The sequence below is a fragment of the Podarcis liolepis genome (genome assembly GCF_965112155.1).
Source record: "Podarcis liolepis genome assembly, chromosome: 14".
Classification (NCBI taxonomy): Eukaryota; Metazoa; Chordata; class Lepidosauria; order Squamata; family Lacertidae; genus Podarcis; species Podarcis liolepis.
In genome coordinates this window covers 18384412-18401627 of record NC_139569.1, presented here as the reverse complement: position 1 = coordinate 18401627, position 17216 = coordinate 18384412, and the positions used below count along the sequence as shown (strand labels likewise).

The following is a 17216-nucleotide window of genomic DNA, read 5'->3' as shown; positions in this document are numbered from 1 at the left end:
CCTAACCAGGGATGCTGCCCATCATGAATAACAGATGAAATGAGTTGCTCCTGGAATGTCCTGGCTATAACTCAGGGGAAAAAATATCCTCACTTATTCTGGAAGAACCACTGTTGGGCCCTTTCCACATCCTTGCAGGGTGCTTCTGGGTGAAGAAAGATCTAGGATCTTTTAAACTGTGCAGCTAGTTTGGAAGTATCCTTACCACTTTCAGTACAAACTTTTTCATCTCCCCCCCCCCCAAAAAAAAAGCTCTGGGAGGGGGCGAAAATCAGCTTTGCGAGTCTGCAATGTGATCCAATTTGAAACAAGTAAAACTGGCTGTGTGGAGGCCCTAGTGGCTTGTGCCCAGGATCTTAGCAACACACCTCTCCCTCTTATAGCCTCAACACTCTCTCTCTCTCTCTCTCTCTCTATATATATATATATGGATGGGGGGGTTCGGCTGTTTTCAATAAATAAATAAAAAGTTGACAGGCGATCAAGTGTGCCATTTTAAATTAAACAATAAAAAGTCAGAAAGCTGGCCTGGTGCATGAGTGGGAAGGCAAGACTGATAATTGAAGCATCGTTCAGCTGGCTGGTGGTATGTCTGTTATGTAAATTGTGAATCCAGGCCTACGTATTGAGCTAAAAACCTGCTGTGCCTGCTCTTCAAATATTACACTGTTTCTGCACACCAGAGAGGGAGGAAAAGGCTGCTTCTGTTCTAGAAAGAAGAACACAGGGCCATTAAAAAGTCCCTTACATAATTTCACTGAACACCCTCACTCCTTGTGAATCAAAGCAAGGAAATGTGTGAACAGCAAAGAAATATGATACTAGCTCCTGAATATTTCCTGCAGAAGAACCCAATGTCGTGTGTCTTTGTTGCCATGAGCAAAACAACAAAATACCGCCCAAGAGCTCACCCAAGACAGCTGATTACAAGATCAACAGAATATATATCTTTATTTAATATTCTTAATAGACTTCACAATACCTTCTACCTGATAAAAGGTCTCCAAGGCAGATTAGAATAAAATAAAATTAAAACACAATTAAGACAATGAATGTAAGATTGTAGTTTTCCCTCCTTTCAAAACAAAACCAAAGCAGCCATCACTATTTACAAGGTAAAACACATGAAAAACAAATTGGGGGGTTACTGTTTTAAAATACTGCTCAAGCAGTTGTCTATAAAATAGGGATATGGGATTTACGGTAACCAGAATTCAGTGCTGTGCAGCAGGATAGGACTGATTCTATAAAAGGTCACAACAAGGTCCTAACAAACAGCTGCAAGAAATTCCACTTCCCTCCCCAATCTAAAAGTCAGGTGTGAAAAAATAAGGGAAATTGTGCTCCCAGCTGTTCCAGGATATTCCAGTGGGGTTGACTCTCTCTACCATCTTCTCTCTGTTTCCCAGATCTGCAAAGCACAATAGGACTTGTTACTCTTGCTACGCTACAATTTGTTACTTCAGTGTTTACCTCCTATGTTACTGGAAGCCTAAATACAAGCTAAAGGTAAAGGTAAAGGGACCCCTGACCATTAGGTCCAGACGTGGCCGACTCTGGGGTTGCGGCGCTCATCTCGCTTTATTGGCTGAGGGAGCTGGCGTACAGCTTCCGGGTCATGTGGCCAGCATGACTAAGCCGCTTCTGGCGAACCAGAGCAGCGCACGGAAACACCGTTTACCTTCTTGCTGGAGCGGTACCTATTTATCTACTTGCACTTTGACGTGCTTTTGAACTGCTAGGTTGGCAGGAGAAGGAACCGAGCAACAGGAGCTCACCCTGTCGCGGGGATTCGAACCGCCGACCTTCTGATTGGCAAGTCCTAGGCTCTGTGGTTTAACCCACAGTGCCAAGCTACCAGGTGACAAAGGTTTGTATCTGTTATCAGATAAAGTCATCTAGAGTACAACCTTTGCCTAAAGCCAGCTCACAACTTAGCACGACAACAAAGACATCTGCTACAGAGCATTAAGATAGCACACTCTCTATAGCTACTTCAATGGAAAAATCATCTGTGGACATTGGTAGGGAAAAGATAATAATCGATATATTAACTTGCAGATCTAGCTTTTCATCTAAAAACTGTCAGGGTTGCATCTCTGTAGCAAAGGACCAACTCTAAACATTTTGTAGAACACCCAGACCACAAAACAAGGTGTTTGTACCCAACACACAGGTTTGCCGCTGCCATGTCTAGTTGCGACCTGTGTTTTCTCAGAGAGGTGAAAACTGAAGAGAATGCAACCAGTATTAGCACATTACCTAGGGTACCACCTTGAGATCCACTGAGTCATAGGCAGATGTTCTCATCAGCTCAAGAGGCCTCCTCAGGACAGTGCGTAGCTCTTCATAGTCTGGCTTCTCTTCATATTCCAGGGACATCACTTGTAGCAGGTAGCTCTTCAGGGCTTCTAGAAAAGGTCAACATGGTTGTCAAATGAGACTAGCTGGCTCCTACAAAGCAGTCATTCCAGTATTCCCACGTTGTTGACCCAGATGGCATCTGAAAATGTGGCTGACTTGGCTCGGCTGTGTGATCAATACCCTTCATGGAGACCACGTTGCAACCATAGTGAGCTCATAACGAAACCACAAGCATCAAAGAGAGCAAGCTAGATGTGTTATTTATGTGCTCACAATAGTTTTATCCTGGCATTCTATGTAAACCCATTCAAGGCACTTTAGCAAAAATTTTAAATTATCAAATTAAAAAAATCACCAAATTACAGTAAAGCAACATTACGGTATGGCTCAAACCAGATGGTAGTAAAAACCTACTTCTAGAGAGCGCCTAAAAACACTTGCTGGAAATGAAAGGCCTTACCTGTCTGTAAAAAGACAAGCAGCCACAGGGCTAGAGGATGGTCACTTTAGAAGATCATTGTAAAGGTCAGGCCCCACATTATCTGACAGCGGAGCTGGAGAAACAGCACAGGTCGCCTGGCTCCCAGCCCCTTGATACGTCCATCAGAACCTAGGTCTTCAATCTGTGGGTTGGGATTGTGTGTGGCCTAGAACACACTCTTCTGACGCGACACTCATTTTATCAATTTTCATGAGTAGTGCAAAGTGGCAGAAGAAAGGCAAGAGCCTTTTTCAGTAAGAAAGGTATTTCTGGCCAGCTATATGCCCTACTTTCCTATAGCTGTGCCTGAGGTGTGGAAGTGCTCTATGGAGCAAGGAAACTATTTCACTTTCCAGTCTGTTTCTATCGTTTTCTAGACTTTGTTCAGAATGGAAGTATGCTGAGGGCTAGGAACGCAGAAGTGTCTTCAGTACAACAGAAACAGAAAAAATCTACCCCACCACATGCAAACATACATACACAGAGCTGCCCATATTGTCTTTCCCTTATAAGCTCACAAGAACACAAGCTAAAAAGCAATTTGTGTGAGGGTGTACCATGAGTATAAATATTGTTCACTGTGGACACACTGAAATTAAGATCTGAGCTGCAGAAACACTTCCATGAGCTGTCTTGGGATACAAACTTAAAAGTTAAATTGGATTTCAGTTAGTAAAAAAAACAACACCAGAGTTGGCAAGTGAAGCAGTCATCCCTGCCATTTGGTACCACCTAACTTTATGAGCAGGCTTCTCAGCAATTGTGACCCTCAAAACAGTTTAGCGGCACAAAATGAGTTGTAAGCCTTTCTAATATCACCTTTCAATATAATGAAATCTAGAACAACACTCAGGTGTCCCACTGAAATTGTGAGTCTTTTTTAAAGAAACAAAAAAAACCCAATTGGTTTTCAACAGCTTCTCAGCTTTTGGGCTAAGAACAAGTGTAGAAATCACTGGCTTTCATTTAGTAGTAATGTTAAGGTAACACTGTATTAAGTATAAATCAAAAGTAAATATATGAAAGTGGGCCCCATGGTTCAGGGTCAGAGGTGGACCAGTTGAAGGCCACTGCACTAGAGCATATTGCCAAATAAACCATTACAGGGACATTGCAGGGGCACTGATGTTGGAAAGTGTCAAGAGAAAGAATGCAGTAGAAGTAGAAATCTTGGTGCTTATCACATTGGCTATTTCTGTATGCAAGGAAAAACAATCCTTCATTGTTGCTATCAGACCAAGCCAGTTAAAACTTCTAAACTCAAGTCATTACCCCCTGTACAGGGAAGCTTTCATCTCACAGAAAAAGCAACTGCTGGACTGTCTCAGTAAGAGCTTTGAGAGGCTATGTGCTTTGTGTGAGGAGACAAAAAAAAAGGGCACACACTAGAACAAGCCATATTTAGGACGGCTTTGATGGCTAAGGAGAATTAAGAGAAAATGAAAGTGAATATGGGGACCTGTTTACCAACAAGTAAATAAAAATGAAAATAATAATAAAAGGAAGAAAATGAGATTTCACAACATACACCACATGGTGTCCCTAAAAGAAAGCTGAGGTGCAAATGTGAAGCTTGTACCTGGATTTGATTTCCAGCCAAAGGAGAGACTTGGAGACTTGATAACATCTGCTTTGTACCTACAACAGAAAAATTGGTGAGCCCCTCAAAGAAGAGGTAGAGAAAAATAAGGCTGAGTTGATACTTTTAAAAAGACACCCTTATTCTCTCCTACTCAAAATGCCCCAAATACAGATGCACAAGCTAGGGCCCATCTTGTACGTTGGGTAAATGTGATATTTGTCCCAGACTGTGCACTGCAAGTGACACAATAGTTGTCAAGCAGTTAGTTACCAGACTCTGCTGTTGCCTTCAACCACGGGTGTCAGCCAGTCTAGAAAACAATGAAGCTTGATGGCAGTTTCAAGGAACAATATGTGTTCTCCAACTACTGTATTTATTCGAATGTCATGCACATCTTCATTGCCCTAATTATGTCGCGGAAATTAGGGTGCGCATTAGATTTGATGGCACATTTACATTCACCAGCAAATACTTTTTTGGTTTCAAGGTTTTGAAAACTGAGGTGCGCATTCAATCCGATGGTGCATTAGATTAGCATAAATACAGTACTTTGGGATTGTGAAGGAGGGAGAGTATAAGACCAGCAAGGAGGCAGAGCCAAGCACCAGTATACCAAGTGAGGGAACTCACAATGACTAGTCTTGATGACTGTTGCAACTGACCAAGGGAAACCTATACTAATACTAGTTTGAAAGCCCTAGCACAAGGAATGGGGAATCTATAGCCTTCCAGATGCTGCCGGGGGCCCAGCCAGCATGGCTAACAATCAGGAAGGATGGCAGTTGTATCTAGCAGCTTTTAGCTATCTACTACAAGTTTTCTTTTTCACATAACAAGGACAGAGAGGTGGTCATGATGAAACCAGGGACATCTCCCATGCACAGCGCACACCTTTCCTTCTTCTGCATGACCACACAGGGACAGTCAAGGTCCTCAGACCAGGGAAGACATCTGCACAGCCACTTCACTAGACAGTAACCCAGAGACTCAAGATCACTACGACGAGATGGAGCTAACAGGATAGAAAAAGAAAGCATATCCAAGTATGGAACATCAATGGCACAGTACAGAAATTGGGGTACAGCCTTATAATCACAGTGGTTCACATGGACTGCAGTCACATCTTGGGTAAATTACTGCCTTAGCATGTGCTTCAATTTTCCACTATTTATTTCAGGGTTTTACTTGCCTTAAGGTCTCCAGGCAATTAATAAAATCTTACAACACCTCCAAAAGACAGGCTGTAACTAAGATGATCTCTCTGCATCTCCTTTGCTCTGTGAAAAATACCAATCAAGCAACTGAATGACGACATTTATTTGCATATTACCTAAATATAGAATCCTTTTTGCAATAGGAAGTAGGAAAATCACACCCACACCAAAGTACATTTAAAGCACATTTCTTCCCCAAAATGATAATAGGAACTGTAGTTTCTTAAGGGTGTTGGGAATTGTAGCTATGCGAGGGATAAACTACTGTTCCCAGGATTATGCGGAGGAAGCTATGTGCTTTAAATATGGTTTAACGTATGGTGTGGATGTGACTGAAGTGCAAGAAAAGTCAAAGTTTTAAAAATACATGAGCTGCCTCTTGCTGTTAGAACATAAAGCCAACTTCAACATTTCCTTTTTCCTCATGCACCAAAAACGAAATAGCCTCAAAAATTAAATATGCTAGCCTGCAACCCAGCCAACTAGAATTAGTCCTTAGTGATTAATCACTGAGAGCATGTAGACATGGGGAAAAGTAAGATCTTGACTGCCAAGAGCAGCCTCTCCCAATATGTTGCCTTCCAAATACATCTGTGCTACAACTTGCACCATTCCTGACCATGAGCCATTCTGGTTGGGGTTAATGGGAAGTGAAGTCCAAAACATCTGGAGGGGACCGGCTGGGGAAGGTTGGCCTAGAGGAAGCACAAAAGCATGGAGATACAGTGACCTCTTCAAGTGCACAACAAGTTCATGCCACTTTGGGATTGTTGCTGTGCAGTTAAAGCTTATTTGGAGGCCATGTGTAACACCCCCCCCCAAAAAAAACCTGGGCATTTTGTGATAAGGAAAGTGACAGGAAAATGGACTGGAAAGTGTGGAATAACACTTGATGCAACATTATCTAACCTTCCCGCAAACAAATCAGAATGAAAGTTCAATAAAAAGCCAGTGTTGCTGAACCCTCTCCACAAGCAAAGTGTAAATGAAGCAAGATGAGTGCTCAATAAACAGGTCATCTCAAAGCTTCTTAAGAAGAGGAGAAGCTGGAGGCCAGGCAAACCAGAGAGCCTTATTCCACAGGAGTAAGGAAGCACTTCTTTTGTGCAAGTGACCAGCAAGTTAGTCAGAGAAGGGCCAGCTCCTGGAAAAGTACGATCAAGGGCACAGGAGAAAAGACCACAGACTGAATCAAAACAATGGCTTACACTGCCCACCCAGTCTGTTTCTACAGTGTGACATTATCACCCACCGGCTCCTTTGTGGCTATCAATGCTGATGAACTCTATGGTGCCCTCGTGGGGTGTCCTGCTGCCTTCGCATTCAGGTACATGCTTGCCCCCAGGGCTGTACCGGAAAGCAAAGCAGTAATCTGCCAGGGTGATCTGGGGGAAGAAGAGGAGGAGGAGAGAGTGACCCAACAGCAAAAAGACAAAGATCTACCAGCCTGGCCTTGCAAAGCACCCCTTAGTATCTACTACTCAGCAACATTTGCAATTGCCTTGTGCCCTTAAGCAACAGCCAGGAAGGCACCAAGGTCAGAATGAATGGAGCCAGAAGGTGCAGTCATAAGAATCACTGCTCCCTAAGAATCACTGCTCCTTCCATGCTATGCAGTAAGAATGTAAAAGGAAAGTACATGCTTCTCTCACACAACCTAGAATGAGCAATAGTCTAGGGTTTGCAGGCAAGATGAGAGGAAAAGGAAGGAACTTTTTGGACTGGCTATTCTTAGCAGGAGGGATGGAAGAGAGTCTCTTATGTCTATACTTGGGGGAGCTCTGTAGAACAAAAATTATGTTCTCCTATCCTACAGGAACACCCTTCAGCAAGGACACATTCCTTGTCTGTCCCTGCTCCATTCCTTACCACAGCAAGGTCAGCTGGATTCACATATATGTGCTGAGCATTGATGTTCCCATGGGTATACTCATTCTCATGGAGGAACTCCAGAACATCCACCTAAAGACAAAATGGAAGGCAGAGGAAAAATGACACCCTTGGAATCCCTGCATTTCTCAGAGTTACTCCTAACCAGAGTAGTTTCTGCTGGTGATGGCGCATGGACGTTTGACATATAGCCTCTGGAAAGGCACAGCCGAAACATTCACATAGCATAAGTCTATGTCTGCATAGAGGACTGTACTCCTAAAATCCACAGGCACAGAGCTGATCATGCCACATAGTGTGAAGTGCAGCTCTGTAAGGACTGGAGAGAATTACCCAAACCCTACTGTGCAAACAACCTGAGAAAGATCCTGCACAGCACTGCACTCTAGTCATGCTAATTTGCAGTTCTGAGGACCAAGCTTAAATGTGACAACACAGCCACATGCAACATTAAACTCACAGAGGCTTCTCCTCTGCAAAACACCTTCAGGAAGGGATTCATTTTGATTAGTGTTTACCAGATTTAACACTCTGCCTGGCAGAGTCACTGTATCTTCTGGTTCCTTCTCTCCACAACTGCAGGTGGCCGCTACTCATCCTCCCATCTTGCTTGACCTAGGAGTCAAGCTCCTGAAGTAGGCCCTTGGCTTCAAAGCCCTCCTTCTCTGGAGGAGAAGGGAGAAACATTTGAGAATAACCCGAATCTTTGAAGAAGGAACATGGTGTTGGCTATGCAGTCCAAAGCTCAACCCTGCCCAGGTACAAATGGGAGAGGAGCAAAGCAGAAAAAAGGGGCTTGTGGGTAGTGAATGAGCAGGCAGAACTGGAAAATGGGTGGGGACTCTCTCTCCATTCTGCTGCTGGGTGTGTGGCAGGGAGGAGGAGATCATTGAGGCTAATATTAATGGTTCCATTTACCGGACCAAGAGGGAGAAGTAAAGCCTTCCTCCTCTAAAGGAGAAGGGTGGGCTGTTGTGCAAGGTTCTTTTCCTGTCATCCAGTTGTTTGCAGCTCCCCTCATCAGTTTCCAGAACTTTTCTCATCTTAGAAACACTGGCTTAGAACTCTGCAGGGCACTTGGTAGGGAAGAAAGTATGAGGGGTAAATGAATTGGGTGGGAAAGGGTTAAGCATCATCTGCTGCGCCACTTCTGACGCAAATCTCATCCTTGCAAGGCCACTTTGCAAAAATGGGGGAGGGGGACAACTGTCAGATTTAAATACAGCAGCACTGTATTATTTCTACTTAAAAGCATAGCTTTGATCAAGGATGAAAGGAATGAAACTACTCTCCAGGTTATTCTTGTTGAAGCATGGCAATCACCCATAATTCCCTGGGCCCAAAGCCGGCCTGCAGTGGCAAAAAAAGCCTCAGTTTTACAAAGAGACTTTTTGAGAAGATTCCTTTTCATCCATTCTCCTTTTGGGCATTTCATACCAGTCTGATTGCAAGCTGCAAGGCTGCTTTCTCCGTCATCTTGTTTGCACAGTCATCCAAGATGCACTGAAGGGAGCGGCCCAGATAAGAGAAGACCAAGAACCTGCCAGTCAAAAGAGATAACACCGCAGCATGTGAACTGTGCTATTTGTTGGAGGTTTGCATCCACTATTGTCAGACCTCTAGGACCCACCCCTCCATCTGTATATAAACTACCTCCTCTTCAGATCTGTGGACAACAAGAACTGCCAGTAATCAGGATCTGTAATGGGAGGAATTCAGTTTCTTTCAGCTCACCTTATGGCAGCACTATGACCATGACCACACTCCCTAAGCTAGCATATTCAAAATGAAATACTATCAGAAATCTTAAGTAGAAGAATTCAAAGCAGGAGGTAGACTGACAAAGAGAGTCAAAAGCACAAAAAAGAGGCTCCGGAAGTAAAATCATAAAATCAATGTCTAATTTGCTCTTCTGGGAAAATAGAATAGCAATTGAATAAAGAAAACGGGTTCAGCAACAGAACAAAAGCGATCCAAAGGGATTGTGAGAAAACAGCAACATTGATGGTGAAAGTAAGATGAGATAGCATAGCGCAGAGGAAGGGTTTGGGAAGTAGAGGGAAGGATGGCTCACAGGAGTTGCCATGGCAAAGCTTCCTAACCTGTAGTTACTATTGTGGAGGCCAAAACCAACGCAATTAGGGATCCCCAGCAATGGTACTGAATGCTGTTTCTTCCACTTCTCCACTACAAAGAGAGACAGAGAGAACATTGGTCTTACTTCTGTTAAGTGATTTCCTTGTCCACGTTGCCTCCTTCCACTCACTCCAGAGGTCAGGACTATGTTAATCAGGATTGTGTTATGCACAGTGTGGGAGAGAGCGCCCCTCCCCATTTCAAGACATAGCTAGTCCCAGTGCTATTTTTCTAGAAAAAGAGGCAGAACTCACCATGAACACATCCCTTGTTCTCTCATAATTGCAATAGACCTCCCCTGAGAGGTGCAGGAACTGAGTTTCAGAAAATTCAGGCTGAAAAAAGCCCTGACTAGTTTCTAGAATCAGCCTACTAAGCCTTAATACTAGCAGAGGGAGAACAAGAGAGAAAGACAGTAACAAGAAGATTAGGGAATTTCTGTAATAAAACATCATGTCTTTCTTCTTTTTTTGGGGAGGGGGTTCATCTCCATCCCTCAGGACCACCACTCCTAATACTAGGGCTGACTACAAGCTGACTCCTAATACTAGGGCTGACCACCACCTCTTCATCTAGCCAGAGCTCCATGGGTCCTCCTCAAAAGCCTTGGGAAAAGGTATCACTTCTTCACAAGGCTTACATAAAGGGAAAACAGAGACACAGTCAAATTTGACTGGACTTAACCGTCCAGAGGTCCTTTACCTTTACTTTTTATAAAAACGACAACAGACAGACCCCAATAACTCCCTGGTGAACCCTGTATCCCTCTCCTGAGACACAGTCTCTATCTGCACTATAAGTTTAAAGTAATACCGGTGTCATGCCACTTTAAACTGTCATGGCTTCCACCAAAGTTTGTTAAGGGTGCTGAGAACTGTTAGGAGGCCCCTTTTCCTCTCACAGAGCTGCAATTCCCAGCTCCCTGGGGAGAAGGATTGGCTGTAAAACCACTCTGGGAATTGTAGCTTTGTGAGGGGAATAGGGGTCTCCAATAACTTTCAGCGACCTTAAAAAAAAACTACAGTTCCCCAGACTCTTTGGGGAAAGCCAATACTACTTAAAGTGGTACCATACTGCTTTAAACATATAGTCACTTTAATGACTCATCAATTCCTACCTGTGGCTTTCTTAGCAGCTCGCTGCATGAAGTTCTGTTCATTGAAGAGCCGTCCATCTTTGCAATCCTGAGAAGGGAGAGAAACTGGCACCGATATTCTTTTTATTGCCTCACTGCCCTCCCCACCCTGCACTTTAATTACCATGTTAAAGCGATCCTCCTTTACATAGCTTTTCTAACACTCAATAGACTCCAAAAAGGCAAGTAAAGAATTCCACTTCCACTTTACAAATGGGAGAAATCAGAGAGGAGCAGATGTAGTATGTTAGACCAGAATACCACCAGGAATGTCATCCCAATGAACCACAGTGCAGTTATTATAATACAACCCACATGTGACAAGCATTAGGAATAGAATTTGGGTTGTATTCAATGCTAGTCCTACTGAGAGTAGACACACTGAAATCTAGACATAGCCCATCAATTTCATTGATCCACTCAGAGGAGAACTTGGATACAACCTTGTGTGTTTTTCTTTTGTGTATGAATGGTGAGTTATTTATTTTTTAAAGAAAGTTGTCAATCCTTATAGATAGGAAAATATAAAAATGTTAAGGCTCTGGTGGGTATTTTGAAATCACAGAGGGCCATGGGGAGACACCCCTGATGGTCACAGAATGAAGCTACTATGCCTTACACACAGCTGCTAACAGTTCGACCATCGGGAGATAGCCAATGTTAGCAAAACTCAGAGAAGACACACTGAAACCAATCTACTCATTAATTTCGATGGCTCTAGTTTGAGCATGACCAATGTTGAGCATCACCTAGCACCCAGTATCCTACTTCTATTGCCATTCTAGGCTTAGCAGCCTCTCTCTGTACCTTGCCTTTTATTAGTCGTGTTCTTGAGAAAAGCCTGTGAACTCTTCTTGTAAAGCACAAGAGAGTCTGGGTGCTCTGACCTGCTTCCTCTATGTGTGATTTCATACTTCAAGTCCTTCTTTGTGTCACTGATTATTGGAACTATTTGGAAGAGACAAGCTCCAAGTCCTCCTGCTGTGTTTGCCTTGTTGTGCCTTTGACCTACATCTTGCCAAGCTCAGATCCCAGTTCCAGCACATAGAACAATCTAGGATACACCTAACACAGAGAGCTGAACTCACAAGTTTGAGGGAGTATTTCCGCTGGGAACGGCAAGCTTCAGATGCACACATTGCTGTGAAAGGATGGAATAAATTAAGGTTAATAGGTAACCCAGGAGATCTGCACCTACTATATGAAGACCGGTAGGTTAACTTTATTTCACTCTTGTTATATTGATACAGTACCACCTCGGAAACAATAGGTATCAGAATACTTAAATACGCTGAGCAAGGAGCAGATCTGGACAACAAAGCCAACACTGCAACCTTTGGACACAACCTTTGTATGTCCACTGCAACCACAGCAAAGGATTCTAGGAAATGGTTAGCACAGATTGGAGATAGCAGTGTCGGCAGCTCAGCTTTTAGTCAGTGTTTTATTTTTGCTGTTTTTTCTGCCACTCATTTTGTTTTGTTTTGTTCCTGCTGCCAGTTGATTTGATTTGATTTATCTATAGGAGCAGATATAGCCCTTTTAAAAAAAACCTTAAGGGCAGATTTTCCTTAATAAAGTGGGACACAGAAGAGGTGGTTGCATTCTCTCCAGAATGTAATACCATGCAAGCACATCTTGTACCTTCATACATCAGTCCATAGTCACCCTCGCTCAGAAGTTTCCCAAGCTTCCATTGCTTGTTGTTCAGGTCTGTTAGGATCTCACCCTCTGGGAGAGGTCTCACGGTGGCACTCCTGTCCTTCCTGGGAGATCGGTAGCTGGGCTTTGCTTTACAAGAGAGACACAAGTATTTCTTACTTAGATTTGTAGCCCACTGTGCTAGGAATTCAGAGTGGGGACTCACTCTGCCCCCAATATTGCTCCCTTTGCCCTCAATATTGGGATGTGTAAACTAGGAAAACTAGTTTTGGGGGCAAATTTCATGAAAATGGTTAGCTTTGCGATAGCAATGGCTTTTAAACAAGAAAATACAGAAAGAGAAACACAACAGGAGTTTGTGCAAAAATTCAAAGCTAGCCAACCAGCCAACCACCCACCCACCTGGAATCATCAGCAAATACAGCCATATGCAGAGGTAAAATCCTCACCTTTTGCCTTTGGCGATTTAGTAGGTGATACAGAAGGTGACCAGCTCCATTTAACTGCAGAAGAAGCATTTCCTTTGTCTGGCAATATTTCTGCCTTTTTCTTTGCAGGAGACCTAGGCAGCTGTGCTTGGTCTTCTTGGTTTAGCCCTGATAAAAGGTAGCACTGTCAGAACAACAAAGGTGTTTACAGGCAGGCCAGCTGCCTCTACTCATAGATCTGCACTGGTTGCTTATTTGTTACCAGGCCAAATTCAAGGTGTTGCTATTCCTTTCTTCTATCTGCAGAACTGGTACTGTCTGGTTCAATGTTTTTATATTGATGTAAACAGCTGTGATATATTTTTATGATACAGTGGTATATAAATAAAAAAATTCCTTCCAGTAGCACCTTAGAGACCAACTAAGTTAGTTATCGGTGTGAGCTTTCGTGTGCATGCACACTTCTTCAGATATGAAAGCCCATACCAGTAACTAACTTAGTTGCTCTCTAAGGTGCTACTGGAAGGAATTTTTTTATTTTGTTTCGACTACGGCAGCCCAACATGGCTACCTACCTGTAACTGGTATATAAATATTTTTTATAAATAAATAGATTTTATAAATACTGTTACAGGTACCAAATAATACCCGTTCCACTCTTGTATGAAATTGGAACTCCCTGTCTATTGACATCAGACACGCACCCACTCTAGGGAAGCCATATTTTGAAGAGCAAATTAGAGGACACATCTGCCGACTTCTGCTTTTAACTATGGATCGCTGTGATGACTCTCACAGGCAGGGCTAGCTGCCTGCGGGGGGGGGCATGCTCCAGCGACGGTAGCCTCCCAGGCTGGCACCCCCCGGTGAGTGGCATTTGCACCCCCCCAGCAGGCGGCACTCTCATTTTTTACAATTAAGGGGTATAGAAATTTGGCTAAATATCTTTTTACAATATTTGGGCAATATGGTATACCCACAGATATACTGCCCTGCTGCTGCTATAGTAAACCAGCTGGTCTCCTGTCACCCCATGGCGGCAGCCTGTGGGAACTGTGGGATGGCTTGGCAGCAGCAACAACCAAATCTTTAGGTCACAAACCCACACTCGCTGACCCCATCATCTTAGTTACACTGCCTCCGCTTCTGATGTGTGTATATTATGGACACAAGTTCAAACACACAGATTGGAGCTCCCCCTGGTATTGTTGCTGAGTTACCACACAGGAGACAAACTACCTGCTTGAGAAAGGGGCATGGGTGGCAGGGCAGGGAAGGCAGTCTGGCAGTGGTACTGAGCAAAGATCTGCTTAGCGCTGCGATGTCTGGCCCAGCTGCCCTTAAATAAGCAAAATCTGAAAGGTGAGGGAAGGCTCCAAAAGCTGGTGCTGGGCCCTGTTTACCATTCCTGTCTACGATCCCTGAATGGTTCCGGCTCTTAACCTTCATCTCTCCAAAGCAAACAAGGACCCATGTTCATTACTGGGTGACAAAATGTCATGCTTATAACTAACTTCCCTGCAACTACCGTATTTTTCGCTCTATAACACGCACCCGACCATAACACACACATAGTTTTTAGAGGAGGAAAATCCGTAGGCATGCCACCCGTAGGCATACCCTCCATAACACGCACAGACATTTCCCCTTACTTTCTAGGAGGAAAAAAGTGAGTGTTATGGTGCAAAAAATACGGTATTTCCACTTGACAGCTGTTGGGTGAGGGGGTGGATTGGCAGACAGTGAATTCCTAACAAAATCAGGCATAATACGGAGATCAGTATCTTAGATTTAAACATCACTCACTATATGGGTTTACATCTCCTTTTTGTGCCATCCATTATCCCTGGCTAATAAATGTGCTTCATGTTAAATAGGAACAATAAGTTAGGAGGTCTAGCTGCAAAAGACTTTCAGCTGGGTCATCAGATAGGTAATGTTTGTCAGCTGCCACATTTGACTAAACATTCCTACCTTTCATTGAAGAAGTTGGAGTGATCTGCATGCCCTCTTCTTCTGCAGGAAGTCTGGCCCCGCAAGGGGCACAAAAGTTAAAGGATGCCTCAACCCTCTGTCCACACTGCGGGCAAAAATTGACCATTCTAGAAAAACAGTGGGAGAGAGAAGAGGGGAGTGGGTGGACATAAATAGCTGCACGTCTCAAAATTGGAAAGTGATATTCATAATTTGGATTTGGTTGTTGCATCAGTGAATATTTTGATAGGGCTCAATTTACCTACTATCTAAAATTCCAAAGGCAATTTATAAGAGCAAGTGATTAATCTTCATGTGGTAAAAAGGAGTAGGGAATGCAGCAGCTAATAAAATAGGGGGGTGCTTTGGGCGTGTGTGTGTGTGTGTGTGTGTGAGAGAGAGAGAGAGAGAGAGAGAGAAAGAGAGAGACACCAGGTAGAAACACATGCATACCTTAAGTGCATTAGAGTAAAAATGGGAAAGACGTGCAATTAATAAAATAACCCAAGGCCCCTAAAACTTATTTAATATTCCATCTTAGTTCACATAGTTCATCTGCTCCTCATTTAATCCCTGCAACAATCCTGTAAGGCAGGTTAGGTTGAGTGAGTGCCCCAAGATCACCCAGGGAGCATTATGGCTGAGTGGGGATTTGACCCATACCCTAGTCTTGACACTCTAACCTTTACACCACACTTGCTCTTTAAAAACTTTTAAATCTGCAATGGCAGCTAAGGGGGTGGGGAAGCACCAAGACAGACAGTCCATGTTTTTGGAAGCTGTTTTTAATACATCCTCTCTCTCTCTTTCTCTCGTAAGCCATTTTATTTTATTTTAATTGAGGGGCAGGGTAAAGGCAGCACTGTGCGCCCAAACACATTTCACTAAGGTTCCAGTTTTGGTTTCAAAACACACATTTTAAAGGGGCAACAAAACACAGGAAGTGTGCTTTTAAAAAAAAGAAAAGAAACAAGAGTAACCTGGCTTACCTTCTTTTTTTAAAGAAACACAGCATATAAATCTTACACGTTAAGAAACGTTATGAGGTGGCCACCCTCGCCTTCGGATCCAAGCAAGTGACCCTCTTACCCGAAGTCACTTCCCCTCCCTTGTCAGGAAGGCGGCCCTGTTTAGGGAAGTTTTTAATTCGGTTGGAAGCCGCCCAGAGTGGCTGGGGAAACCCAGCAAGATGGGCGGGGTATAAATAATTATTATAATTATTATTATAACTCACAATCCTCCTCGCCGGGAAGCATTTTGAGCCACCACGAATTCTGAGAGAGAGAGCGCTCCTCTTCTATTTATTTGTTTCAAATAAAAACAGATCGAAAATCCCGGGGGCAGCCCCCTGCAGATCCACACTACACACGATCAAAGGCACATCCCATCGGACATCTAAAGCTCATTGCTCCCCCCGCCCCCTAAACGGCGCTTGGTTTAAGGGTGCTGGGAACTGTAACTCTGCTGGGTTGGGTGAAACTACAACTCCCAGGATTCTTTGTGGAAGCGATATATGATATATGGATGTTATACAAAACATCGCTGTCTTATTCTGGGCTTTTCCGGCTGCAAGAAGCTAACGCTGCGCCTCTCCCGCCGCAAAAACAGCTTCACGCAGCGGCGGCGGCGGCCATGCTGGGCCACACGGAGCTTCTTCGGCTCACTGCGACTGCTCGCCTTCGTACCCACCCAGCGCCGGCCTTCGCCCGCTTGTAGGCTGGAGCAACAGCGGCAAAGGAGGCGTCTCCCTCTTCGGCCTCCGGCCTCTTGCGTCCTTTGCCAAACCTGTTCATGTCGCTTCCAGTGGGGCTCCGGTCTGCCTGGGAAGAAGGAAGCCCGTTACCTCGTCCTGCCCGGCCCGCCGACCTCACGGAAGCGCCCACCGCGAGTCTTTCTCCTGGCAGGCCGCCTCCAGCGACGCCCTCAGGCGGCTCAGCTCCCCAGCCCACAGGGGCCGCTTTCAGAACCTGCCCGGCCGGTTCATACCTGTGGCGCTTAATCCCCCTTTGCTCACATTCATCAAGCGCCACCAATCTTTCACGCGTGTTTCACTCAGTGGGGGCACCAGGAAAATAAAATCTGGGGCTTCCTGTATTTCTAGGTGGGCAAGAAATATGCTAAGATATCCAAAAGAAAAAGTGTATATGTTGATGACAGGAGTCCAGCAAAAGGCGTGTGGGGCGGGGGAGACTTGCTTCCCGCTCTGGCACAACACCCATAGTCTTACCCCATTTTTTCTTTTATATGGGGGGGGGGTCTTACTCCAAGGTAAGCACATATGGGATCGCAGCCTTCGGCCCTTTAAAACTAGCCGGAGGATTGTACGCAGAGAGGAATCCCAATTTGGAGA

At 44.2% G+C, this 17216-nt stretch overlaps 1 protein-coding gene across 6 annotated transcripts; it reads right to left on the bottom strand.

The window, feature by feature from the left end:
• Positions 1-932: 932 nt before the first annotated feature.
• On the bottom strand, positions 933-16989 carry VRK3 (VRK serine/threonine kinase 3). 6 transcript variants are annotated; one of them, XM_083473794.1, is made up of 15 exons: positions 16101-16317; positions 15856-15992; positions 14867-14994; positions 12914-13060; positions 12447-12593; positions 11891-11943; positions 10785-10851; positions 9634-9718; positions 8969-9071; positions 7511-7603; positions 6894-7026; positions 5319-5439; positions 4425-4483; positions 2263-2411; positions 933-1411 (listed from the first exon to the last, which is right to left on the bottom strand). In XM_083473794.1, exons 2-14 carry the CDS (start codon positions 15879-15881, stop codon positions 2263-2265), a joined length of 1311 nt encoding a protein of 436 aa, XP_083329920.1. In that variant the 5' UTR covers positions 15882-15992; positions 16101-16317; the 3' UTR covers positions 933-1411. The 6 variants fall into 6 exon arrangements, with proteins under 6 accessions (XP_083329920.1, XP_083329921.1, XP_083329919.1 ...); XM_083473795.1 differs by having other exon boundaries at positions 16130-16317; XM_083473793.1 differs by lacking the exons at positions 15856-15992; positions 16101-16317 and adding an exon at positions 16556-16989.
• Positions 16990-17216: the final 227 nt, after the last annotated feature.

Excerpts from the sequence above, each read along its gene's own strand:
- VRK3 (XM_083473793.1), bottom strand. The coding sequence starts at position 16,659 with ATGAACAGGTTTGGCAAAGGACGCAAGAGGCCGGAGGCCGAAGAGGGA. Across the intron at positions 13,061-14,866 it reads TCCAACTTCTTCAATGAAAG|GGCTAAACCAAGAAGACCAA; the intron begins GTAGGAATGTTT and ends ACCTTTTATCAG. Across the intron at positions 10,852-11,890 it reads GGAAATACTCCCTCAAACTT|GATTGCAAAGATGGACGGCT; the intron begins GTGAGTTCAGCT and ends CTCCCTTCTCAG.